Genomic DNA, 27297 nt, shown 5'->3' with positions numbered 1-27297 from the left:
AATTAGTTTCATTTCATCTGGTAAACAGTACATTTCATTAATAGAATCTCCTTTTAAAATCTAAATACATACATATATTGATATTGATATCAATAGAGATGTAGAGATGTAGAGAGGTAGAGAGGTAGAGAGGTAGAGAGGTAGAGAGGTAGAGAGGTAGAGAGGTAGAGCGGTAGAGCGGTAGAGCGGTAGAGAGGTAGAGAGGTAGAGCGGTAGAGAGAGATAGAGAGATAGATGTAGATTATATATATATATGGAACACGCTTATCTATTTATTTATTTACTTATTTATTACCTATTTATTTATGTCTAAAATGTATTTTTCTGTGTCTGTATTCTCACCCTCTTGCTACTGTGACAGTAAAATTTCCCAAATACGGGATGAATAAAGTTATCTAATCTAAAAAAAATAACGTTTTTGAGTTTGACTATGTGATAATAATTTAATTGAAAAGGTGATGTTATGTCTAAAACAGCCTAAATAGAGAACCAACTGTTGCTCTGGCAACCATCTGATCCACATGTACTAACACTTCAGCGATCCGTTCATTTCTATTTTTGAATTTATTTTTTTATTTTATTTTTAAATCCTGTTGTTTATGGAGATGCAGTTATTCCCCTGGCGTGCGCACGCAGCATGAAAACATTCTCTGTGTAGGACATACATCAAAAGTCAACAAAAACATGAAGAAAAAGATGCAGGGATTGGAAATCAGGATCATTTTAATCCATGAACTGAACTAAATTGACTAGCAGCACGTGTGAGTCATGCGTGTTAGCGCTTTGGTGATGGGAACTAGTTGGGTAGAGGGGGATTATAATCTTCATTATCATCGTTACCATCGTTACTTCACAGGCCACATACCTGGACCGACAGTGTCCGCTTTCTGCTGCCGAGTGGGTTTGAAATCATTTTCTCTGCCTAAAAAAACGAGACCACACTCTGGTTTACATGGCGGGCGCCACATGCAAACATATTTCCGTCAGCTGGGGGAAATATCTACAGCGGAAAATAAGGCCGGAGTGTCGGGGAGAATTATTAATATGGCTGTGTGAACATAAAGCAAACAAAAAATATGTAGGTGTGATCGCTCCCTGCGTGTGCGCACCGGCGCGGTGAAGCGAGAGTGTTTGCGCTTGGCGTTTGGGAGGGGGCGCAGATGGATGTGTTTACCTGAGGACAGTCTGGCTCTGCACATGGTCGGCGAGTCGGGGGGAGCGGCGGGCACCGTCAGGTAGTTATTCATGTCGTTGATCTAAAACAAAATAAAAAAGACAAGACTATTAGAAGAGATATCTGCTTGGGGTTATTTCATTTGAGTTTTTTGGGGGAGTTTTTTTCTAGGGTTTTGTGTGCGAAACCTTCCAGCCTGCCCAAGATGGCGCCGTTCCCGTGGCAGTAGCTCTGTCCACTCTTATGTTTTTCGTGTTTTACAGCCCTTCTATCCTTTTTTTAATTACATTTTAATATTTCTTAATACATTCCTTTTTACTTTGCTTTGTACTTTATACTTTAATGTTTTTACAACTTTCTTTGTTCTGTTAGCTTGGCTTCTTTTGTGCAATCACAATGAAATTTCCCAAATACGGGATGAATAAAGTTATCCAATCCAATCCAATAAAGATAAGACAACTTACACTATGAAAAGTAACAAAAAAAAATGCAGAAATTTTGACTGGCGATCTTTTAATGGGTCGGGTCGGTGTTGTCCTGCATCTCAATCGCTTATTTTGGCTTTATTATAGGCTGTTATTGTTCTTTTGCGTTACTGCCCCATGTTAGTCTCTATTGCTAACATGCTAAAAACACGTTTCCTCGTCATCCTCTTCTTCTCCTGAGCATTGGTCTGGAACTAGCGTTCATTTCACAGCAGCGCCCCAGTACCCAGTGGTGGTCGGGTGGTGTAATTACAGTTTAAAATGTCGTTGACAAAAATTATTTCACAATAATTATTGTTATCGTATTATCGCCCAGCTCTACCAATATAAAAAAAAGAATTCAACAATTCTGGCAGTTTCGCTAATACTCGTAAAATGAATCATATACATATAATGAATAGTAGCAGGCAAACTGTACCTTTTTATCCAGCGCCATCATTTTTTGCTTCTTTATAAGGAATTCGCCAATGTTCTCCTCATAAGGATCGGCCAATAGGGTGTGCCGATTGTAGGAGCGCAGCTGAGAATGCCACAGAGGGGAACAGAAAGTTCAGATTAGTCCCGCAGAACTCTCATCGTTTGAAAGAAAACACTGAAACGCTTTGAGACACAATAAGATGGAAGTTACCCTCTGCCGCGTCTTCTGAAGATTGCCCCGAAGAATCTTCCGGATCTCATCCTCCCGGCTTTTGGTCAGCTTGGGCAGAACACGCTCCTGAGGCTTGGGAGGCTGTGGCTTCTTTGGCTGGATGTTTCTGTGATGCAAAATGTCATCTCGTAATTCTTATTTTGACAACGCACCGTCCTGTGTCATCGGCTGCGACGAGACGGGTCGGTGGACTGGCTTCCGTTCAACTTTTACGTTCATTTGGTGAGAAATGACTCGAACGCTCATAAAAGAGAAGCCACCGCACACTGGGCTACTTTATCGCACCGCTGGTGTTTGCAGCGGTGACAATTTGTGGGCCGCGAGCTTAGACTAAAAACAAAATATAAACAATTTGGTTTTATCGACTAGTTCAGTCTTCGATTTGTATCATTTCTGGGTTTGTGTGACTTGAGTCTGACATCTGTGACTATAGAAGTACGTCCGACTTGACTCACTGCATGGAGACGGTAGAAGGCATGGCGGAGGGCATATTGACACCGCCTCCGCTCTCCACCAGCTCAATGGCATGCTTCATCTCTAGCTTGTGGTAGAAGGCGATAAGCTGCGGCTCCTTGGAACGCTCGCCAGCAATCAGGCACTTCTTCACGTACTTCTTGTTGAAGCGGTTCAGTCTAAAAGAACAGGTAAAAGGAAGCATTTGGTTGACATAGGACTGGCAATTTCTAAGTAGGTCGAATATTTACAAAGAGCTCAAAATGATTCCCATTAGTAAGATAAAAATCGTACTTGTCTTTCCAATGATGATGACCATAATGTCCGCAGATGTCCTCAATGCCGGTCAAGAGGTGGTCAAGGAACTGGACGTGAAGACAACACAAAAAAGACTCAGGATAAATAGTCCAATGTAAATGAAATTTAAGCCTTACTCCATAGAGGAACTGAACAGGCACTTGACAGATCATTCTCAATAGGGTTCAAGTCTGAAGATGATGGGAGTAAAACTTTAATTCCTGTTTAGGCTTTTATGTCAATTTCTGGCTTCCTCCAAAAGTCCGAAAACATGATTTATTTATTAAAGACTCTAAACCACCCATTGTTAATGCTTGCTCATCTATAAGTATTTCAATAACACTTCTTGATCTGAACTCAAGTGTTTGCTCTGGGTCATACAGACTATTTACCAGTACAGTGGTACCTCTACATACGAGCAGCTGTACCTAAGAGATGCTCGATATATGAGGAAAATTTCTAGCAAATAATTATCTCTAGATACGAGAAAAAATTCGAAATACGAGAAAGCCAGGTGGTCATGACATGAGAGGCTGTTTATCATTGTAGCGCACTGTCTTTTTTGCCGCATCTCTTTTGTGTATAACAGATATCTACGAGCACTGGGCGGAGCTTGCATTTTCCCGTGTCACAGAGCTTGCTCGTTGTCATGGATGATATCGTGTCACTTGGAAATTCCTTGGGGCTGGAAGTTCCCCCGCCTCCCTGTATGGCGATGTCTCTACCCTCCGCGAAATCCGTCTAATTTTAGTTCTATTAAACACATTTTATTACTATTAAACCACTAGTTATGTGTTACTCTGTTAATAGATGGCGAATTAGAAGAAATAAAACATATTTTCCAATCCAATTTTTCAGAGGGTTGGAACAAATTAATTTGTTTTTAGTTCATTTCAATGGGAAACGTTCGTTCAAGTTACGAGAAGATCGAAATACAAGCTCAGTCCCGGAACGAATTAAGCTGGTATGTAGAGATACCACTGTACAATGGTTTGGTTGTAACTTTCCATAGTGTATATTCATCTGACATTGACTGATTATTTGAGTCACAACTATTATTCAACCGTACAAGTACTTTTGAAGCTTTCATTTATAATATATGTCTTTAACAGAATGAACCGGTTTGGTGAGTCACACCATATGATTAGCAGAACAATGATGTTTTCAGTATTTCAAATCATTTCCTAAGGCTACTCCGTGATAGTCATTGGTAGAAATATCTTTCCATTTTCCTTTAAGGACCCAAAATTGTGATTATCATTATTGTGCAAAACATCCTCTTAAGTTTTTCTTTAATTAACCTAAGCAAAGAACTAATTATTGAACTTGGCGGTGATTGACAGTGATCAAGTGGGAAAAAAAAGGAAGACAAAAAATGATTGAAATTGAATGCTCTGTGCATCATAATTTGGCACATCTATAACTTGTGCATTAATTGTCTGGAAGCGTTATGGAAATAAATTGAGTAGACACTTTCAAAATTGTTGCACAAATAGAGGAAAATTTGTTGAATGCAGTGAGTGCGCTGTGGAAAAAAAGTGGACTATTGTTGTTGTTATTGCAAAGATGGAACGATTATTGGTCGACTTGAAAGGGGAAGAAAATCTATTATTTTGCTTGAGGCAAAAGCAGTGTTGACTCATTTTTAATATTCACGTGTGACATGTGATTCTGGTATTGTGCAATATAGTGGTCATGTGCATTTTTGTTTGCTCATCAAACAGAACAGACGTTTTGTGTGCAGACATTATGTTAAACAAATATAGCACCGATGCCATAATGTTAAACAAAAAAAACATCAAAGCAGCTTTCTGATGTTTTAAATTGGCCCTACAAGTACCAACAAATGACCTGTAGGGGGTATTAGTGCCCTTTAACCAACAAAGCAGGAATTAAACCTGTTTTTTTTCTTTCTGTGGACCATTTTTCATTACCAAAAGGGCGATTATTGTAAATACCTGAGTGTGGATCTCCTCGTTGATGGAACGCTTGGCCTCCTGTTTCTTCTTCACGGCCAGCAGGTCCACCAGCGGCTTGATCGTCATGCCCTGTGAAAAGAGTCAACCGAAAGATTGTCAAGTCATCCTTTTCAATCACTCACACGCGACGCGCAAAAAAAAAAAACTGCAGCAAACTATATTTAGCCGAGAGCAATCGTTTGTCAATCAAATTGACGGACAGAGCCTTTTAGACTTTTAGATGCCGTTGGTGTGCTGCTTATCGTCACCTCCGTGAACTGATTAAACTGCCTGTCGGGTTAAGTAGAAACGCCTGGAGTGGATAATAACTTTCATTACCAGCATGCATCTTGCAAGGAAACTGCACTCAAATGGCAAAAATATTAAACACCCATTTGTTTTCTGCAACAAATTTACCGTAGTTTCCATAAAATAGTAAGTAAGCCAAAACTAAAATGGAAAGCCAATCCAATTGATTTCAATTTAGGCTGCAGTCACTTCATGTCAGGTTTATCCAAGTGGTTTCAGGACTACCTGCACAAAGACTGTGAAGAAGATGACGATGATGATGGTAGTTAGGAACATGTTCCTCAAAGGAAACTGTTCCTTTTTCAGCAAGTAGGCAAGGGAGAAAGCGATGGCCCCACGCAGTCCACCGTAAGCCACAATGAACTGGTCCTTGGAGGTCAGCTTGACGATGCGGAACTTGTTGATGATGTACGTTAGCCCCACCACGCCTGTTACAGACGCCAGATTGATCATTTAATAAATATATATATACACAATATATACTCAGACATAAAAAAAACAAAAACAAAGGGGAGGTAAACAATTCCTAAACAATTTTTGTTGACGTTTTTGGCTTGATTTTGAGGCAATGACAGCCCTTAGATTACTTTTTAGATTTATTTTCCTTAAAAGAAATTTAAATGTTTTTCTCAGGGGTGTCAGGCGGGCCGCGTTAACGTCAACTCAATTTCATGTGGGCCGGACCATTTTAGATAGAATATTTAGATTTTTTTTTAACAAATGGATTAAAAGAACTGGATTAAAAGGCCTGAATATTCAGTTTTTTATAGATCTAAAAATATGTTTAATTGAGCTTTTTATAAATATTTTTTTAGATTTTATAAAATGATTTTTGAACTAAAAACAGAAAAAATGGATTAAAAAATGACAATTATTGATTTAAAAGAGGGAAAATCAAGAAATGTAATATACATCTATACTCTTCATTTTAATTTGATCCTAAAACAGAAAGTCGGCACTCATGATTTACATTCCCGGGCCACACAAAATGATGCGGCGGGCCAGATTTGGCCCCCGGGCCGCCACTTTGACACATGTGGTTTAACCTTTTCTAATATATTATCAATCAAAAATTGTTATTTGAATACTTGAGTTTGAATCTTAGCAATAAACTAATTATTTTCCAAATTATTGTAACTTTACTTGAAAAAAAAATGCAAATACAAGCTTCAAAAATCGCTATTGAATATGTTCTTAAACACTACCATTTAAAAACGATGAAATGTAGACCCACCTATGACCCGTGCCACCAAACACAGAATGACGGTAACAGTGACAAATGTCCAATTCCAATGGTGCTTTCCATCCACAGTGGTCACACCGAGAAAGATGAAGATCAGCGTCTCGCTCACACTACTCCACATCTTTAGGAAGTACTTGATGGTCGTGTGCGACTTGTGGGAAATGTTGGCTTCCACATACGGCCGCATCACTGCCCCGCATGCTATCAATCTGCAAAGAAACAGCCTTTCATTAACCCTTAACAGCACACTTAAATCATTGGATGTCATTGGTAGCATTCCAATTATACTAATAGATGCGACTAATCGCCACCAACTCTTTGAGTCAAATGTATTGGACGTTGGGCGCCATCAATGAGACTGAAAGATGAGCATTCCACAACCAGTCTCCTCAGTTAAAATTTCTCTTTGTAAATGTCAGGCATTTTCGTGGGAGGAACCTTCAAAAAATATAAAGCTGATGATTAGACAATGTTTTTTCTCATCACCTTTATCATCGACCAATCCACATTAAGCATCCGTAATATTGATCAAGGGGAAGTGTGGTATTTTTTGCTCTTGTTTTAATGAGGATATTAAGTGTATTTCCAGAATAATTCAGAAATAGATCGATCCATCAGAACCACTATGCACTCCACCATTATATATATATAAGCGGTTCTGATGGATGGATCTATTTCTGAATTATTTATTTACACACACAAACAAACACACACACACACACACAGTCATACCTCTACTTACGACATTTTTATATACAAATGAGTGACTCGAGATACGAAAAAAAAATCCAAGTTACGAAATCCCCCAAAAAGTATATGCATTTCCTTATCCATTATTTTATTTTGAAAATATTGTCGCGGATGCCTTAATTCTCACTTTAGAACATCGCTACCCTCTAATGGGCTCTCATTTCATTCCTCTCATTCTATCTCATATAATTACAATAAAAACATTCAATTCAATTCAATTCAATTGGCTGTCTCACAGACAAACACGGGTATTACGGCTCCCATAATAACGGCCACGAAGGGAACTATTTCAGCGGTGCAGGGCAAATTTTCATCTGTCTTATTTATTTTAAGACATTAATAAATCATTTCCTTACAATTTTCGCTCATTTTTTGTGTTTCCTCCCATCTTTTATACAAAATTGGGACACTTTGACCAATTTTAAAGGGTTTAGTTGGTAGTTCTTTGAGGACCGTGGAAAGAATTAGAGAATTTACATCCAAAGTACACCTCTACTTACGAATTTTTCAAGTTACAAAAGAAGTTCTGGAAACAATTAATTTCGTAAGTAGAGGTACTACTGTATATAAATAGTATTTTGATGTGTTGACATGCACTTCTGAAAGGTTAATTAGCCTTTTCTATTGTGGTTTCACCTCTAATTCCCTGATGTTTGCCCGCAAATTTACCTACAGCAGGAGGGCACTCCCCGCTACTATAATAAACACGTGTTGTCTTTCCAGCCGCTAAACTAAAGCTCCAGTTACCCGTCTCGAGTTCCACAACGCCCTATTTTGCAAGTGCGATCTCGCCTGCTGCTTGCCACATTCACTGTTTAAGTCTACCGTCACACACTGTCGAAAGCAAGCCGCCAAAAATAAAATTAAAAGCATCAAAGGTTCCTCTAATACATTTTTGCAGCTGCTTGACATCATGGGAGCTACGGAAAAGAAGCAGGGGATTTAAATTGTAACTTGTCCCTTTATTAAGTGATAAAACACTGACAAATCCAGGGGGCGAAATGGGAAAAACCTTGGAGCATGGCTTCAAACATTGGCCGTGACATCCCAGGGAAGACTGCCCGTCACTAAATCTTCCAGCCTTAGAATTCTACTGATCAGAGACTCAGAGGGTGTGCAGCGATTGATAACCTTGGTTGGCTATTTTGTTCAGTTAGTTCATAAATCTGTGGTGTGTTCCTCAGGTCTTGCGAGATTAATCAAAGTCTTCTTATTGATTTTGAGTCAGCGGGGGAATTTAACCCTGAGCAGAATAGCTATCAAAAAGAAAGTTTAACATTGCTCCAAAAAAAAAGACAAAATATATAAAATGATTGTGCTGCTTTTAAATTCAGCAAATTACCATTCATTTTTTTAACATGCAAATTTTCCTCCCTGAAACAAGACAAGCAAAGAACATTGACAATACATTGATACCAATGGTAACGGAAATTAACTCAAGGAAACTATAACTGCAATGTGGAAAACACCGATTAATTTAACCCTCTGCTTTTAATGATAATTAACATAATGGATGGCCCATACACAAAGCATGTATTGCATGTTCTTTCTTCTTAGAAACTTCTGAATCATTTGCACCCTAGCTACGACTAAAGCTCTCATTGTTATGAAACTCGTGCACTGGATTCTCCCTACTGTGCGGAAATTCCGAGGGGGTGGTTCCCATTATCTAGGCGAAACCACCCCCCGCCCCCCTTTCTCAGGCCTTTCTACTCAACATGAAGAAAAAGGAAGGCGTTATCTGCTAGCTCGAGGGAGGTTAAATACAAAGTGGAGCACTTACGAGAACGCTACTAAATCTTATAAATCCCAAGGCACTCCAATTTACACCTCACAAGCCTCGAAAAAGGCTAGCCTGAGCAGCCACATTGGATTTTTATTTTTTTGCGCTGGCGGGATCAAGGTCACGTTAGACGCTTGATAACTACGCTGCGGGACTGATGAAGATCTAGAATTGATATGAAACGACACGTCAAAGAAGCAGCTTGACTATATCAAAGAAAAAGAGCACACTTGGGGGAGCAATGTGCCATAACCTATATGAAATAACGCACAAAAGTGCTCTAATCAAATGCCATTTCAAAGGAAAGTATTTTCTCGCATATTGACCGTCTCCACGTATAAGCCGTACCCTTAAAATTGCCTTAAAAATCGTTGAATTTTACGATTTCTCTTGTATAAGATGCCCCCACCATTTTCACCTCCATATTCATGGTTTTAATAGGGAGTACAAATGTGTTACTTTGAAGGGAAAATCTTAAGAAAAATCATCGCACGTGGTATTTGAGATACTGTATGAATCGAAAGAATCATCTGCTGGATTGCACATTTCCGAAAGGGTGTTGCCTGCCTGTAGACAAATCCAAAAAGGAAGTCACGTGAGCAGTACAACCAGGAAGTGTGTCCGAGTCTCTGGATGCAATAATAGAATGAGCTACGCATTACGCAGGTATCAAGGCTGATATATTAATGATTGGCCGCAAGACTTTCGATCAGCCTTAACAACTATTGGGATGTGCTGACATGGTAAACACTACCAACACATGTATCAAGGCTACGGTATATATGCGAGAAAATACGGTTGTTGTTTTTTATGCCATACTTACGACATGATGCCCGACAGATGGAACATCTCGGCCGACAGGTAAGCCATGTAGCTGTACACGAAGACAAAGAGTGGCTCAATGACACGCGTGTGCCAAGTGAAGCGTGACGTGAACGCCGCCAGGATGCCATAAATCGCCCCCACCAGGACACCGCCCAATGCTACCACCAGGAAGGAAATGATGCCCAGCACGCCGTCGAGCACCGTCACCTTGCCCACGGCTGAGAACTCCTCAAAGAGGTGGTACAGGACCTGAACACAAAGTCAGCATCTCGTGAATAAAACGGCCGATCAAAGCGGAGAAGTGAGAAGTTAACGGGTGGAAATACTCACCACGGTGACGGCGTCGTTGAGCAACGACTCGCCGAACACGAGGATGTGTAGCAACTCGTTTATGTGGATCTCCTCGAACACGGCCAGCACGGCCACGGGGTCCACGGCGGAAATAATGGAGCCAAAAAGCAGGCAGGCCAGAATGTCCAGCGAGTGCAGGTCCGACGGGTTGTTGGGCTGGATCTGGCAGACGGCGTACAGCAGCCCACCGATGAAGAAGGCGTTCCATAGTGTGCCGACCACGGCGAACATCAGGATGGTGCCCAGGTTTTCCATGAAGGGACGGATGGGCAGGAAATAGCCGGCATCCAGGATGATGGGGGGCAGCAGGCAGAAGAAGAACAAGTTGGAGTCGAGCACCGGCGGCACTTTCTGGCCGGCTAATTTGATCAGTCCCCCCACTAGCAGGCCCACCAGGATGAGCAAGCAGCTCTCAGGCACGATTCCGGGCAGGCGGGGGATAAGATGGAAACCTACAAAGATCGTGGCAAAAAAAGACACGTTAATTCCTTGTAGAAATTGAAATGATCTTGTTACGATATCGTTGAAAGTCATAACAAATCATTTCTTCCGTAGATAAAAATCATTATTTTGACTACAACAAATCTTACCGTATTTTGCCGTTTAATATACTAGATTTAAATTAGTATATTAAATGATTTTGCTTTTTTGAGCCTCCCGTTTGTCCATTTAATATACCCCTGCCGTTTAATGTACCGGGTATAGTAAACGGCAACTCCGCTCTTTTGGCAAGATTTGTATGGTGTTCATGGGGGCATAATTATAGATACCGTTTTTTCACGATTATAAGGCGCACTGCATTATAAGGCGCACCCTCAATGAATGACACTTTTTTTTTTCCATATATAAAGCACACTGCACCCTGTCTATTTTGGAGAAAATTTAAGACTTTTAAGTGCGCCTTATAGTCATGAAAATATGGTAATTAAGTTCATTAAAATTCCAAGTCAGACTTTATTCAGCAGTAAGTACTTTTAACCTGAGCAGTAAGTAGTTTTAGTCTGCAAAACGTTGATGCACCCTGTCACGGCATAAAGAGTGCGTAGTGGATCGTACCTTCCCGTTTGTGCGCCATTTAATATACCCCTGCCGTTTAATATACCCGGGTATATTAAACAGCAAAATACGGTAGGTGTTCCAATGATTGAAAGTTGGGCCGAACAACCATTTTCAGAGCATCTCAATAAGGGAAAATAAATCGGGTATTTAAAATGTCTACTGTAATTTTCGGGAAAAGTAGTGGCTTATAGACTGAAAATGATGGTATTTTGTTTTACTTTAATTATGATTTGTAGGTGCTTCAAAGCCACAACAATCATGCAAGAGTGATAAACTCTGCAAAATGGAAATATTTTACCTTTGAATGTGCTTGCCCCTCTCCATAATTCAGAGTCCCAACAAATCAGAGGAGTAGGACCAATATAATAGTGGTACAAAGTCCTCACTTGTAGTCAGAAACGAACATTTTGTGCTTTCCTTCACACTGACACAAAGTATTACAACATGCCTTGCGTGTAACAAAAGAAGTTGAAGAAGCATGACACATCGTGACAATATGAAAACTCATTCCAAAGTGTTTCGCTGGGTGTGACAGCTTGCTATAATGAAATAGAGGAGATGTAGCCAAATGCCAAATATGTATTCATTTCAAACTTATTTTGACTGGGTTCCACATAATTAAATTCTCACAAAACTTTTGATACGGTAGCTGTTAGTCTCATATTGCACTTCACATATGGCACAGCCAACACCATTGTTGATCCTTAAATAATTAATAACATTGGAGGTGTCTGGCGTCTTTTTTTAACTGACTGCCTCAAAGCCTTAAACTCCAAGTAAAGTAAATAGTGGAATTAATTACACCCCCTTGAAACATGAGCTTCCGTTTGCATTGTTTTGAGAGGGAGTCACGTCAGCCCTGCTCCTGTGCAATCATCTCTAGCGAGCTACAGCTCGTTTTACTTGGTCGCGTTGCTTGTGGCTACATCACATGTCAATTCCTGCCGATCTTGTCTCTCCACTTCGCAGCTGTAGCTTTCTTTCTTTACCCTGCCGTGTATTAACTACGTTTTTAATAAAGTGATTTGATCATTGGTGCAAAAAAATGCACACTGGTACATTTTGAACAACACAGTTTTGATTATTTTTTCATCACCAATTAATTTTCAGATAAGTGCACTAATCGGATACTATATCAAATACATTACAGTGGTACCTCTACATACAAGCAGCTCTACCTACGAGATACGAGGAAAATTTTGAGCAAATAATTCGCTCCAGATTCGAGAAAAATTTCGAGATGCGAGAAAGCCAGGTGGCCATGACATGAGAGGCTGTTTATCATTGTAGCGCACTGTCTTTTTTTGCCGCATCTCTTTCGCGTATAGCAGATATCTACGAGCACTGAACGATTTCTTCACACGAGTTTCTCCTACACATGGACCAGAAAACGCACAACGCGCATGCACGGGCAAAAAGAGGGCTTTCTGGGTAATGAAGTATACTCGTGCACACAACACCGATAGCCAATGGCACCCTTTCTCAGAATAATACTTCATTACCCACTATCAATACGTGGGTAGGCTGAGCGGTTGCATTTTTTCAGTGTTATTCCTTCCTTAGCCTGTTAGCTCCCGTGATGGCTCATTCAATACTACTTTTCGTTGGCAAGTGGTCATGCGTTATCCTATTGTGAGAACATTTGTGTGCATCATTTTCAGAATATTTTGAAGGAAATACAACAGCAAACAGCCCATCGATAGCGAACGTGAGGGTGGAGGCGTGGCAAACAGCTAACCCGGCCAGAAGGTATAAAAATGTAAAACAAAATTAGAATTCAGTTTTGTATAAAGTTACATCAAAAGTATGTTTGGGTGTGTCTGTATATATTAATCCAAGTTAATTTAAATTTGTTTGTTCGGTTACGAGTGCGTTGCCATGGATAAAGCCCCACAAGGGGACCAAAACTAAATTTAAATTTAGTGTAACGTAAGATTAAAACTTTTTAAGTGTGTGTATAGGAATCTAAGTTCATTTAAGTTGCATTTAAAGTTTATGTTATGTTACGAGCGCATCCATCAAGTCTCTCTCTCTGATCTGCGAACTCCACGTTGTACTGAATAATGTCTAATTTTAGTATAAAACATCATAACCACTAGTTAGTTGTTACTCTGTTAGTAGATGGTGAATTACAACCAATCAAAATGTGTTTCCATTGTAACATCCTGGTTTTTGGTGTGTTTTTTTCACAGAGTGGGAAGGAATTAATTTGGATTTAGTTCCTTTCTATGGGAAATGTTGATTTGACGAGCTCGGTCCCGGAACGCATTAAGCCCGTATGTCAAGGTATGACCGTACTGAGAAAAAGGCTGACAGAATTTGATGGTGCAACTTTTTTTCCTTTGTTGGCATCTGTTCTCAAAGTTCCGTTATCAAATCACAGAATTAGGCAACAGGAGCCAATGTAAGAGAGGAAGGAAGACTTCAAAGAAACACCGACGTCAATCCCACAGTGAAAAGTCTTTCCTCGGCTATTTTTACTGTCCATAGGCGCAGTACAGCACCAGCTGATATGAATGCCAACTCATCCCAGCCCGGCAAACACACACATACAGAAATATGATCCATGTAAGGCTACATGCTCCCATGAGGGCTCAATAAGCATGCCAATGGCTCATAAATATTGACAATAAATATGAGCTACAATATGAAAGGCCAGCAGTTAGCGATTGTTTTTTTGAAGAAACATGACAAATATGTGCTTCAGCTACTCAAAACTGACTTATGAAAACCCTTTGTCTGCATTTATGTGACGCAAATATGTCAAGAATGTCTTCAATGCCGCGGTGGTCCATATTGAAAGTATTCAGGCCTTCACTTCCAGCATTACTAGCGCACTTAGAGTAAAGTGGGGCTGACCGACCAAGACATGACGCATGGTTTCATGGTAATACAAGAAGACTGAGACGTTTCGTTCACATCTCAGACAACGCTATTACTGTTGGAGTACCCGAGACCAACAATTCAATGTCTGTAGCGCGAAGGAACAACTGGAATTTCCGACACGGACATGTTAGCAGTCGAGGATTGTCTTTTCATAGAACCTACACAGCCAACGCCGGCCGCCAACTCAGCTGAGCGGCGCTGAAAGACAGCCTTTGAATAGACAAGCCATATGTGTTTTCCTATGAAATATGATGCGTGGGATAGAAATGACACAATTAATCCCTAAAGTGATCATACGCAAGAGCAAGACTCTCTATTCTTAAAATACTTCTCCATTAATGTACACTAGGGGCTTAATGACATTTAGCTACAGATAACTAAAATGTCAATATCTATTGGGAATTGCCACATTGCCCTAAAGGTAGCCGGTCGTCACGGTGACCAGTAGAACCATTTTCAAACCGCAGTGTCTCTACAAAAGATGACTCTCTACTCTTCTAAACAAGCATTTAAAAGTAACATAAACCACTTATTCACCACATTAGTCTTCAGGGACGAATATACGAGGGAGAATTTAGTTTCAGAATAAACAGCACTACAATGTTTGTAAATAAAGTTTTTTCTTTGTGAAATGAATTTGGGTACCGTATTTTCACGACTATATGGTGCATTACATTTAAAGGCGCAGTGTCAGTAACGGGTGCTATTTCTGTATTTGACACACACACAGGACGCACCATTTTTAAAGACGCAGCCAGGCATGGCAAAACATACACCAGCTTAAACATACGGACACGCAATGGAAGCAAAACTGAGTTCGGTTGTACTTTATTTAGCCATTTTACAATGTACTCACGTCATCATCACCCACAAATCCATCAAAGTCCTCATTTTTAGTGTCCGAATTGAGCAATTGTCCAAATGAGTCATCGAAAACGCTGAGTTTTATACGTTCGTCCAGGCGGCCACAATCCATTCGCAAATAGTAGCTAGCTAGTATGCGCTACCAGACATGGGCAAACTATGGCCGCGGGCCATATACGGCCCGTTAGGCCTTTTAATCCGGCCCACCGACGTTGTCCAAATTATTATTTTTTTTTTTTTTATGCGGTCAAAATACAGGAAATCATTGGATGACCTGCATGAGCAATTCTGCCGTCTGTTTTGTGATTTTGGAAAAATTGACAGCTGGTGTCATGTCCTTTCTCACAAGACCCGGAAAGGGTTCCACAGGAGTTGCAGTTGGAACAGATTGATCTCCAATGTGACAAGTTCAACTCCCTGAAAGTCTTGGAGTTTTAGGCTTCATTAAGTGCAGCCAAATTTCCAAACATCCAGAAGATGGCACAGAGGATTCTGGTGTTATTTGGCTCTACATGTGTGTGAACAGACCTTTAATCTGATGAAAACCAAGAAAGCACCCCATAAATCCAAGATGAGTGATGAGTATGTTCATACTTTAGTCCTTTTTTTCTGTTTATGTTTCATATGTACTGTTAACGGATGCAGTTTTTTATATGTGTCGTATCTTGTGCTGACCCGGCCCGCCTGTCAAATTTTTAAAGTCAATGTGGCCCCCGGGCCGAAAAGTTTGCCCAACCCTGAGCTAGCGTAACTAGCCCGGCGCTGCCTGCCACCCTCCGTAAAGCTGTGTTGATGTCGATGTCCAGGCCATTCAAATGAGTTTGAGGCAGTTATTTAAAGCAAGATACCTGCTGTGTAATTATATGAGAAGTGTTCCCTGGAAGCATTGTTCGATAGTCCCAGCTTTTTAGTATTTACACTTTGCTTGTTTAACCTGTTCTGTGCAAAAAAATAATAATTAAAAACAACAACCTAGGTGCTATCTAGAGAATGAGTTTGGCCTAGAGGGAAGTTGTGCTTTACATCTGCGAGCTAAGAGGAAGGGAAAAAAAACTAAAGAATGTAGTGATTACATGGTAGTCACCTTCAATTGTGCACACAAGCTATGTCACTGCCAGTACAGAAATACACAAAGCAATGTCACTTTATTTTGTGTATCCCCTCTCCATTTTCAATCATTTCTTAATCAGCGTTTGATAATCTTTTTATCCAACCTAATCACTAATCCTCTTTGGCAAAATGATTGCCATCAGGCAGGTACTTTAGCAGCAGGGGCCCTTCGAGACAGGACGTCTGCATCTTCGGTTGTTACTGACTTTGAAAGCCTTGCGGCATGAAAATAAAGGTGGCGGTTGGAGGTCCCTGAAGGGAAGGTTTTCCCTCAGAGTGACATTACTCAAATGAAATAGTGCCATGTGACTTTGGCAAGGCAAACATCAAAGCCCTGAGTCATGATGCAAAATATAGTCCTCAATGGAGTGGGATTGAAAGCCAACTCCAACGATAAAAAGGCATGCACATTTGGAAGTCATTTAACAAATGGGACAATTTTCCTCAATGAACACGTCATTGGTGTGCATGTACAACCAATATGAAAATCAGTTCCGTGTGAAAGCTCTTGCAATCCAAAAACTAGATCTTAAGGCTAGCAGTTTACAAAATTGATGATCAAATGGACAATCGGGCTTAAAATTAACTTCACCAAATGTAACCTAAAGCTCAGTAAAAGTACTAAACCACAGAAGAACACAAATGTAAAGGGGGGTCTAGTGCACGGTTGAACAACACACGTCAGCGAACAGTCTCATGATTCTATTGAAAAAAAGACTTCTTGTAAGTGAAAAACCTCGGTGGCCACATTCCTGAACATCACTTGTCATCCGTGGCTGCTTCTTAATGGTCGCTAATGTGTCAATGCCCAAGCCTTGCCTTCAAGAAGAGAGGGTTTTACAGCGAACCAAAATATAACAGCTCATCCATTCAGCACAGCAATGGCTAGAAGGTCAGGAACCATGTCCCCGTTGCCAGGTGACTAATTGTACAAAACCGGCAGCCGAATTGTAACATCAACGGACATTCCGACTCCCTGTGCTGCAAACAATGAATACAATTCCTGGACATGAGGATCGAGGGGGAGTGACTTTGAACATAAAAGGGCCATGTTTCAAAGTACTTGTGAGTACGATCGGCTAGAAAGAAGTCAGTCTTAAATGTTAAAGACTAACCTTATACAAGACCGACTAAGGCTAGGCTCAGACTGCAGGCATGCCTGATTCCAATGAAATTCCTCCTCAAATCCGATTTTTAGGGCAGACTGTTCACGCTATTTTCATCAAGTGTCCAAATTAGATGTTGGCCTGTTAAGACTGGGCCACATTATTGACCAAGCTGACAGGTTTCTGTGGAAACAAAGCCGTCATCCACCAGTCAAAACCCATCTGAGTTATTCAGACTGAGACACATCTTGTCCATATTGAATATGAAGCTATCTCCCATTTGTGGTTTCAACCAGTCTTACGAAAATCAGATTTCTGTGCCTTGTGGCCATTCAGATGACAATACGGCCGGACATTAAGTTTCAATCCAGATGGGTTAAAAAAAAAAATCAGATTTTTGCTCAAGTCTGAACAAAGCCTAAACGTTTAAAAGTTGCCCGAAATATAGAGTAATTAGCTCTAAACATGACCTTACCAAAGTGTTGATCTGGAACTATCTCGATCAGTTTTAGCTATGAACACGGTAGACAATGTGTCAAATACTATTAGCTCTGAAAATGACAGTATCAAACATGTTTTTAGGAAACGAGACATCAGTTGAGGTGGTCCATTTCAGTCAAGGTGCAAAATATGTATCTCAGCCTTAAGTTCAATAATAAAAATACCAGACAGTTTTTACGTCAATGGTTGATCTCAGATACCACTACTGCAGCGACACACTTCGATAACAGCACTGTGATAAAAACCTAAATATAAAGAGAACAATTGAATCTCCCTTCCAGATAACATTCTTTGAAAATCTGATAACATATCATATACTGTACATTGCTCAGGAACTCGAAATGCACCCTCAAAATCAAACAAATCTATAATGTTTATATCTTTGAACTCATCCACTTAAACTGCCTTTGACATAGTAGCCATTTTGGCAATACGCGGCATGACAAACTTAGAGATAAAAGGTCCTTTATCGCATATCTAAAATGCCAAACTAACGGTGAAGTTTTAAATAGTTAACCTTGACATTTTCCTGTATAAATTAAAAACAACAGATGATACAAAATACAGTATATTGCTGATGAGTTTGCTGCAGTCATTTAACTTTATACTCAACCATAATTATTGAATTTAATGCAAGCTGCCATCTCTATGTGCTCCCATGCCAAATATTATTAATCTTTGAACTACAAGTGGGTATCGGATGACCCTGTGTAATTGCTTAGTTTGCATATAAATATTCCATTACAAAACTAATCCCCACTTTCAGGGATTTTGCAAACGCTGCATTAATCTTCTAAAATTCCAACACAAAAGACAGTTCCACTTAGCAACACATCAAAAGACGACCAACCAAAGCCCTGCAAAAAAACAAAAAACTGGTACTTGAATTGGGAGGGCCATTTTGTAGCTACTTTTGCCATTTCCAGACAAACCTTTCCTAGAGTATATGGATTATTGCTAGGAAACTTAAGCAAGCTAAATGAGACAGATGTGTGATTTATGAATCATTTCAATTTCAATCACTGGATGTGTAGTATGATGACAAGCTATTAAACTGCTAGCAGAGGTATGAAAGGGCCCATTTATCACTTCTAGTTTGATACTATTTTTTGGAGCTGCCCAAACATGCAGCTGCAAAGATATTGTACTTCTTTTGGAAACCGCAAAAAGATTAAAGAAAAAAAAAATCACAGACATAAAACCAATTGTTTTTATCCTTATCAATAGTTCAAACTAATTTTGCATTTTTTTAAATATGTTGACAACTCTGACCGTACAAAATGCAGAGTCAATTTTCCAATATGGTGATTTTGTATGAGCACTGCAATATACTGATAGTTATATTATTATTTCTTTCTTTAGAAATGTTTCCTTTAATAGCATTTCCACCTTTGACATGCAATTTCACGCATGGATTATAGCACAAAACAGCCCAGACTACACATGATTACTTTCAGCCAAAGGAAGGAGTTTAAATAAACGATTTTGAGCAAAATACCTAATGAAGGGGAAGAAATGATGAAACAAGAAAAGAAGAATATGAAGCCACAGCAGTGGGTGGGTGTTATTAACCTGCTAATCTGTTATCTGTAATCTGGTGGATCTTTGATGTCACAATAATGTAATTTCCTTTGAATTATTATATGGCTGGATGATAACAGGTTACTCATTGCATGTGTGTTTATTTGCATCCACACAACGATAAAGAAGTATGCCGACAATGGAGAGTAGAGCAAAAGTGAACTACACACTGGACCACTTGTGTCAAAGTGGCGGCCCGGGGGCCAAATCTGGCCCGCCACATCATTTTGTGTGGCCCGGGAAAGTAAACCATGAGTGCCGACTTTCTGTTTTAGGATCAAATTAAAATGAAGAGTATAGATGTATATTAAATTTCCTAATTTTCCCCCTTTTAAATCAATAATTGTAATTTTTAATCCATTTTTCTGTGTTTTTAGTTCAAAAATCATTTTGTAAAATCTAAGGGTTTGACACCCTTGCACTAGACAATTTCGGTATCTATAATTAAAACATGTTTTTTTTGGACATTTCGTTATTCTTGTAAATTATGGGGACTGTAGCAAGTTAAGGTTAATTTAAGGGACTGAGGAATTGTACATTACATAGCACGGACACATACAGGGGTTGCCAAGGAGATAAATGGACTGCGGATGCCACATTCAACACTTGTGGGGGATCCATCAGGCGCCGATACGGTGTCTAAGCAGAGCAGTCAAGCAGCCACATTCAATTAGCCAAAATTGATTTTCCAGACGTGCTCGATAAATTGAAGGCTTACCTTCACCGTTCCGTCTGCAGTCAGTCTACAGTGCGTCTAAATTTGGCCACTAAATCCACCATTCTTCAGTTAACATCACCCAAGAATGACTTGTCAAAGTGGCGGCCCGGGGGCCAAATCAGGCCCGCCGCATCATTTTGTGTGGCCCGGTAAAGTAAATCATGAGTGCCAACTTTCTGTTTTAGGATCAAATTAAAATGAACAGTATAGATGTATATTAAATTTCCTGATTTTCCCCCTTTTAATTCAATAATTGTAATTCTTTAATCCATTTTTTCTGTTTTTAGTTCAAAAATCATTTTGTAAAATCTAAAAATATATTTTAAAAAAAGCTAAAATAAACATTGTTTTAGATCTATAAAAAAACTGAATGTTCAGGGCTTTTAATCCAGTTCTTTTAATCCATTTTAGTTCAAAAATCATTTTGTAAAATCTAAAAATATATTTTTAAAAAAGCTAAAATGAACATTGTTTTAGATCTATAAAAAACTGAATGTTCAGGGCTTTTAATCCAGTTCTTTTAATCCATTTTAGTTCAAAAATCATTTTGTAAAATCTAAAACTATATTTTAAAAAAAAAGCTAAAATAAACATTGTTTTAGATCTATAGAAAACTGAATATTCAGGGCTTTTAATACAGTTCTTTTAATCCATTTATTAAAAAAAATCTAAATATTATATCTAAAATGGTCTGGCCCACATGAAAGAGTTGACGTTAATGTGGCCCGCGAACCACCCCGAGTTGGACACCCTTGGCTAAGGCGTGTCGTACCTCACAGCATCTGACAGTTGACAGCAACTGTGGGAAAAAAACTGTGTGCGTGGTATGGGAAAATGTAATATTATGGCACCTATATATTTCTTTTTGATTTTTAAAAGCATTTAAACTTTTGTTTATTTTTTTTAAAGATCCATTCAGTTCCAGAACTGCCTAAATAAGGTTTGATTAAACAAACAGTCGTAGTGTTCTTCATTACATAAAGGCATCTTAATTTGTAGGAAAATCCAATGAATGAAAGTATTATTATCATTATTGCTGAGATAACAAGAACAACTGCTGTTTCTATCATCCCAAACCGCATGAGGGCTACTTAGTCATCACAGTGACGCGCCGTAAAAACAAACAGGAGTTCGCGCCTTATCACAAGAAATCATCTATTTTTTTTCTCGTGTACAGCTAAACTGAGCAAATGGAATTTAAAAATATAGGATTTTGTCAATCCCTTGATCAATTCCTAAATCAGCATCAATCAGCAAACAGTCTTTCAACAGCCATGTTAAACATTGTATGCAGCCAGATTTCTTATCTGTGTGAATTATCAATATTGCGCCACTTCCAGATAAGCAATTCTTCTCTTTCCCAGGTTTGTTTACGATACCACGTGGCTCCCAACTGGAGGACAATAGACCCCGAAATACCATCTATATATTTTCTAAAGCACTTGCTGTCATCTGAAAGACACTATATTAAATCAACCTAACATGCATGTTTTGACCAAGAGAATACAGAGCAGGAAACACTAAATTACATGTGTCAAAGTGGCGGCCCGGGGGGCCAAATCTGGCCCGCCGCATCATTTTGTGTGGCCTGGGAAAGTAAATCATGAGTGCCAACTTTCTGTTTTAGGATCAAATTAAAATGAAGAGTATAGATGTATATAAAATTTCCTGATTTTCCCCCTTTTGAATCAATAATTGTAATTTTTTAATCATTTTTTTCTGTGTTTTTAGTTCAAAAATCATGTTGTAAAATCTAAAAATATCTAAAAAAGATAAAATAAACATTGTTTTAGATCTATAAAAAACTGAATATTCAGGGCTTTTATTCCAGATCTTTTAATCCATTTATAATTAAAAAATATATAAACATTATATCTAAAATGGTCCGGCCCACGTGAAATCAAGTTGACGTTAAAGCGGCCCGCAAACCAACCCGAGTCCGACCCTGCACTAAATAATCCGAGATCAGGACCCAAACATTTCTACTATGGCCACTTGCTCACTATATTTCAACTCTCATAATTCAACAGGACATGCAAACTAAGTGAATTTTGTGTATTCAAGTTATGAAGCCTTTGCCAGCTAACTATTGGCATGGTTGAACTAGTTGCAAGGTGTCAAAGTGGCGGCCCGGGGGCCAAATCTGGCCCGCAGCATCATTTTGTGCGGCCCGAGAAAGTAAATCATGAGTGCCAATTTTCTCTCTTACAATCAAATACAAAAGAACATTATACATGTATATTATATTTCCTGATTTTCCCCTTTTTAAATCAATAATTGCAATTTTTTAATCCAATTTCCAGTTTTTAGTTCAAAAAGCATTTTGTAATATATATATATATATATATATATATATATATATATATATTCAGTTTTCCACTTTAATATTGAACATAATTAAGAAAAATATTGTTTCCTTTTGAAATGAAAAAAGATTAAGAGGTTTTCCCATACTATAAAAAAAGATAAACATTGTTTTAAATCTATAAACAACTGAATATCTAGGGCTTTTTATCCAGTTCTTTTAATTCAATTAAAGAAATCTAATTATTATATCTAAAATGGTCCAGCCCACATGAAATCGAGTTGACATTAATGCGGCCGTGAACCAATTTTGAGTTTGACATGCTAGACTCTAGCATGTCAAACTCAAAATTGGTTCGAGGGCCACATTCATGGTGACCAGATCTCATGTGGGCCGGACCATTTTAGATATTTTTTTTTTAAATATATAAATGGATTAAAAGAACTGGATTAAAAACCCTGAAGGGGACATGCAAACCAATCACCCTTTGTTCTGATCAAACATGAGTGAGCAATCACATTTTTTATCAGGTAGGTGAGTAAAGCAAAGTATGTGTGTGCAAGGGGTTGAAAGGGGGTGCAAGGGGGTGTGTTTGTGTATGTGCGTGTGGAGCAGGTAGGCAAGCGTTGCAGGTATCTAAAAAAGTTACTTGTCAGGACAATGCTATGGTTTCTCCTAGAGCAGCGGTGTCCAAAAATGTTTCATATTGTGTGTCAAGGCAACATTTTTGCTACAATCTTATCATTGCAAGTTTACCCACCTTTTTACACAAGCTCGTTTGTCAATTCTGACCTCAAACACGTGAAGATGACTCACCTAATTTCATCAGAGAGGCCAGTAGGACCCATAATGAGATCTCGAAGGGGGTCTGGATGTGTTTATACTCGAAACTCAGCACCGGGAAAGGCTTTTTGGTGAAGTTGCGATGATGATGATGATGATCCTCCTCCACGGTCTGGATGACCGACTCATCTCCATGGCTCACTTGGGGGGAGCTGGAGGCTCCCAGAGGCAGGACGGAGACCGCCAGGAGAACCAGGAGCACCGGCAAGAGGATCCGGCGTTGGGAGAAACTGCTACCGGAACCGCCCGGGCAACGCGAGCCTATACGCGGGGACATTTTGGGGGAGAGATCGCGGAGGTGTCGAGGCGTGGTTAAAGTTCAAGAAGTTGCAACGTTTGTTCGCTGGAAGTTTGCCACATGAACCAACCGAGGAACCATGGGGGAAGACTCGGGGATCGGGGGAGGTGTTTTGGTTCGCCTAGCAAGCCGATGCGGAGTGTCTTGGCTAGGCAGGTGAGCAGTCAAGGGCCGTAGGAGGAGGAAGCAGGAAATGTCACAAAAAATGAAGGCGCCTCATTATACAAAAAAAATGGACGGCAATGCGAGAACTCGGAGAAAACACCCCCGTTTCCGGATTGTTCTAACTAGTTTTGTCCGCGTGACTTAGCAGCAAGCGCGGATGTCCTCTCCGGGCAAAGGTGTCATTGTTGATGCTGGAGACGAGCGACACGCAGCAGCATCCCCGTCCGCGTCTCTCCGTCCCCTTCCCGGCCAAGTCGATCGGATTCTGCTCTGACCTTGACGTGCAGCCGCGACACAGCCGGGACACAACCGCGCCGCATTTTGTCTCGTCGCCGAGTAAACGGGAACTTTTTTCGAATGGATTTGATATTCAACGTCCGCATGTGCGTGGAGTGGTAATTCGGCCGGCCCCCGCCCCCGTGGAGGCGGAGGAAGAGGAGGACCTTGACTGGGGTCAGTTCAAGGAAGGTTCAACCGTGATGTAGACCGCCTCGTAGGGGCGGTGTCTGACGTTTTTTTACCCCGTCTTGGTGAGCCGGATCGCCTCTTTTCTCGATTTTCGCGTGGTTGTGATTATACATCGTTCAACCTTCAAAGCCTTTCAAACGTTTGGCGGATTCAAGGAGGAAATCCGGGGAGGGGATGACGGTAGCCGTGAAATAGCGACACCCAGCGGCACGGAGGTTCACTTCGGCCTATGTTTTATGGGTGGGACACAATCTCATGACTTTCATGTGTTTTGGGATCATTTGATTGTTCAAACGAATTTGCTTTCACCACATTTTGCAAAGCAGTTTAAGTGAGATATGATCATATTTGTAAAAAACCAATTTAGGAGCATATATGTCAGATATATGCACATCAGAAAAATGAGTGTTCAATACTAAATATTTGGTGCTGTTACTAATTTAATAACTCTTTAGTGGGAGCAAAAATATTCACATTTGCCAAATGTTAGCAACATTCTCATAGCAGGCACACTTTCAAATGTTTTTAATCTCCACATGTGGACATCACATTTTTGGTTGTCAAAGACTACAATGTTAAATTGACATCATTTTTCTCAGAAAACACATCATGTAAAAAGATAATTCTTTGTTTGCGGTCCCAATTAGCCTAAATATCAAAGAGAAAATAAAAATACATGCCTTGCAAGAGTCTGGGTCTTAGAAGGTTAAAGTCATGCACAGGATCCATCCAGTAAGAAAGGATCCTAAATCAAGTGGTTGTCCTAAATATTAGCCATTTCCAGAAGGATAAACCAACGTTTGCAAAAGATGTTTTTTTCCTGTTTAATGTTGTCACCGAGTAATTTAATTCAACACAGTCAAATGCCAACATCAGTATGCACGAAGGCCCAGACTGCAATGGGGCTGCATATGTTTACAGAATTAATTCATGCTGTCCAGACAAGATTCCAAAAAAGTCACTTGGGGCCACGGAAAAGAACATTTTCTTTTTCAAGGACATTTTACAGTTTGTTTAGGCTTTGAGAGGCCCCCGAGTTCTGCAACTTCCCCTGTGGCCATATACCAGGTTTTTTGTCAGTTGTTTCCACCACGCTATCATTTAAGCAGTGGCGGTCCGTGCATTTCCTAGTGACGCCTTCAGCAAAAACTATTTTATGGCTATAAAACCTCTACTGCAGCTACAGCTGCGACATGTAAAAAATAATCAAGAATAACCTCATACAATCAAAATATTATTTAGGAATATAGCCATATTTTACTCACCAAAAATCCTTTTTAACTGTACACAATATCCATCCTCCTACCTTCCTTCCTTCTTTTCTATCGCCATCGAAGCTAATGCTGAAAGTCGAGCCTGTCCTGTCGTATTTCTGGCATACGTTTTTATTCGATTTAGTGCTGAAAATGTTCGTTCCGGTTGTGACAGGCTTGCTTGCTTTGGAGTTGTCCGACCTTTCTTAATGATGTCCAGCTTTCTTGAAAAGTCTGTCTTGAAAATGGCTTTAAATCAACACAACAATATATTTGCTTATGCAGCCCGCTCCAGATACAGTTTGGTAGCTCTGGCTAGTCCACTCTATCACTAGCCAATCATAGTCGGTGAAAGCGATGACGTATCCCTACGCCTGCGAGAAGGCATTGTGGTGTTGCCAGCTCGAAATCTGATTGGTTAAAGCAACAGTCTTATCGACACTTGTTTAAAGCGGGAGGGCCCGCTGAACTGATTGTGAAGGCCTTGAGGCAGATTTCTGACCCTGGCAACAAATAATGGCTGAAATGTGATTGGTTAAATGCTTCAATATGAAAACACACATCTGGAAGCAGTGCAACCAGGGGGAAAAGCAATGAAAGGAAGCTAACAGACAATTTGGAATTATTTAATAAGTATTGATGGACAAAATATAATATGATTCAGATATTTCTTAGGCCAGCAGAGAAGGCCTTGAAGGCCCTGACGGCACACCACTGCATTTAAGATGGCGTCCAGTCAACTTTGGACTTGGTAGTCCTTTGTCTATGTCACGTCTTATTGCATTATAGTTTTCACTGACTTATTTGGTCTTCGTACTGTCTCATTAGCATTAAAGGGTGGCTTTTCATATCCGTTACTATCAAAGATAATGACATATTAAAGCATCTTCACACCAGAAAATTGGATTAGAAAGCCATACAGGAACCATAAAATAGGAAACGGGCTATGCCAACAAATTAAACTTCACTAAATCGTAAACAAGGCGGCCCGGCCGCTGAGTGTTTAGCGCGTCGGTCTCACAGTGGGGGAGCTGGGTTCAAATCCAGGTCGGTCCACCTGTGTGGAGTTTGCATGTTCTCCCTGGGCCTGCATGGGTTTTCTCCAGGTACTCCGGGTTCCTCCCACATTCTAAAGACACGGATGGTAGGCTGATTGGACACTAGATTGCCCCTAGGTATGAGTGTGAATAGTTGTTTGTCTCCTTGTGCCCTGCGATTGGCTGCCCACCAATTCAGGGTGTCTCCCACCTCTGGCCCGAAATCAGCTGGGATAGGCTCCAGCACCCCCTGCAACCCTAGTGAGGATAAAACGGTTCAGAAAAAAATGAGATAAATCGTAAATAACCAACTCAGATTAAGTACTACGGGTGGATTATATAATAAAGAACATCCGCTTTAAACAACAATAGTCAAGGCACAGATGCACTCTCGCAGAAAACCAGTGCTTCTTGATTTTCGTTTAAACGCAAGCCTCGCCCGTTTTCGATCTGGCAGGCCGAGTCTTGACGAGCGTTCAGTCAGCAAGTTTATTTCCTTGAAAAAAAAACGCCCCTGTATACCTCGCCTGAATTTCCCCGGGAACGGCATGAATAAATGGTTTTATACACTATTTGACTTAATTCTAAGTAAGTACTTGTGCAACATTTGAGAACATAAACATGTTAAAGATAACCATAGAAAATCAACGAAATCACACATGTAATATGAAGTACTCTTGGGTATACCAGAAGTCAGAAAAAAATCATACAGATGATTTAAAAACAATCTTTTTGGGACAAAGTGTCACCAAATAATGTCAAGTTTGTCTGAATACATTTTGTATCAAAATTTCAACATGTACACGCTGTACTTTCCCTCATTCAT

The 27297-nt window shown here is 39.9% G+C and overlaps 1 protein-coding gene across 4 annotated transcripts in view; it reads right to left on the bottom strand.

Annotated features, from left to right (window-relative positions):
• Positions 1-24258, bottom strand: part of slc9a1a (solute carrier family 9 member A1a) — a 34644-nt gene extending 10386 nt beyond the window's left edge. For 2 of the 4 annotated variants that reach the window (XM_077599289.1, XM_077599292.1), the window contains exons 1-12: positions 23224-24258; positions 10257-10729; positions 9925-10175; positions 6560-6777; positions 5551-5753; positions 5017-5106; positions 3056-3126; positions 2764-2940; positions 2288-2414; positions 2078-2179; positions 1175-1256; positions 866-922 (exon numbers count right to left, since the gene is read on the bottom strand). In XM_077599289.1, the coding sequence (XP_077455415.1) occupies positions 866-922; positions 1175-1256; positions 2078-2179; positions 2288-2414; positions 2764-2940; positions 3056-3126; positions 5017-5106; positions 5551-5753; positions 6560-6777; positions 9925-10175; positions 10257-10729; positions 23224-23527 (2155 nt within the window). In that variant the 5' untranslated portion in view covers positions 23528-24258. The remainder of the gene's footprint in view (positions 1-865; positions 923-1174; positions 1257-2077; positions 2180-2287; positions 2415-2763; positions 2941-3055; positions 3127-5016; positions 5107-5550; positions 5754-6559; positions 6778-9924; positions 10176-10256; positions 10730-23223) is intronic. The other 2 variants (XM_077599291.1, XM_077599293.1) reach the window with 2 other exon arrangements.
• Between the last annotated feature and the right edge of the window lie 3039 nt (positions 24259-27297).

This window comes from Stigmatopora argus, chromosome 4, assembly GCF_051989625.1.
Source record: "Stigmatopora argus isolate UIUO_Sarg chromosome 4, RoL_Sarg_1.0, whole genome shotgun sequence".
In the NCBI taxonomy this organism is placed as follows: domain Eukaryota; kingdom Metazoa; phylum Chordata; class Actinopteri; order Syngnathiformes; family Syngnathidae; genus Stigmatopora; species Stigmatopora argus.
Note: the sequence above shows the minus strand (reverse complement) of the source record. Positions and strands in the feature narration are given on the sequence as shown.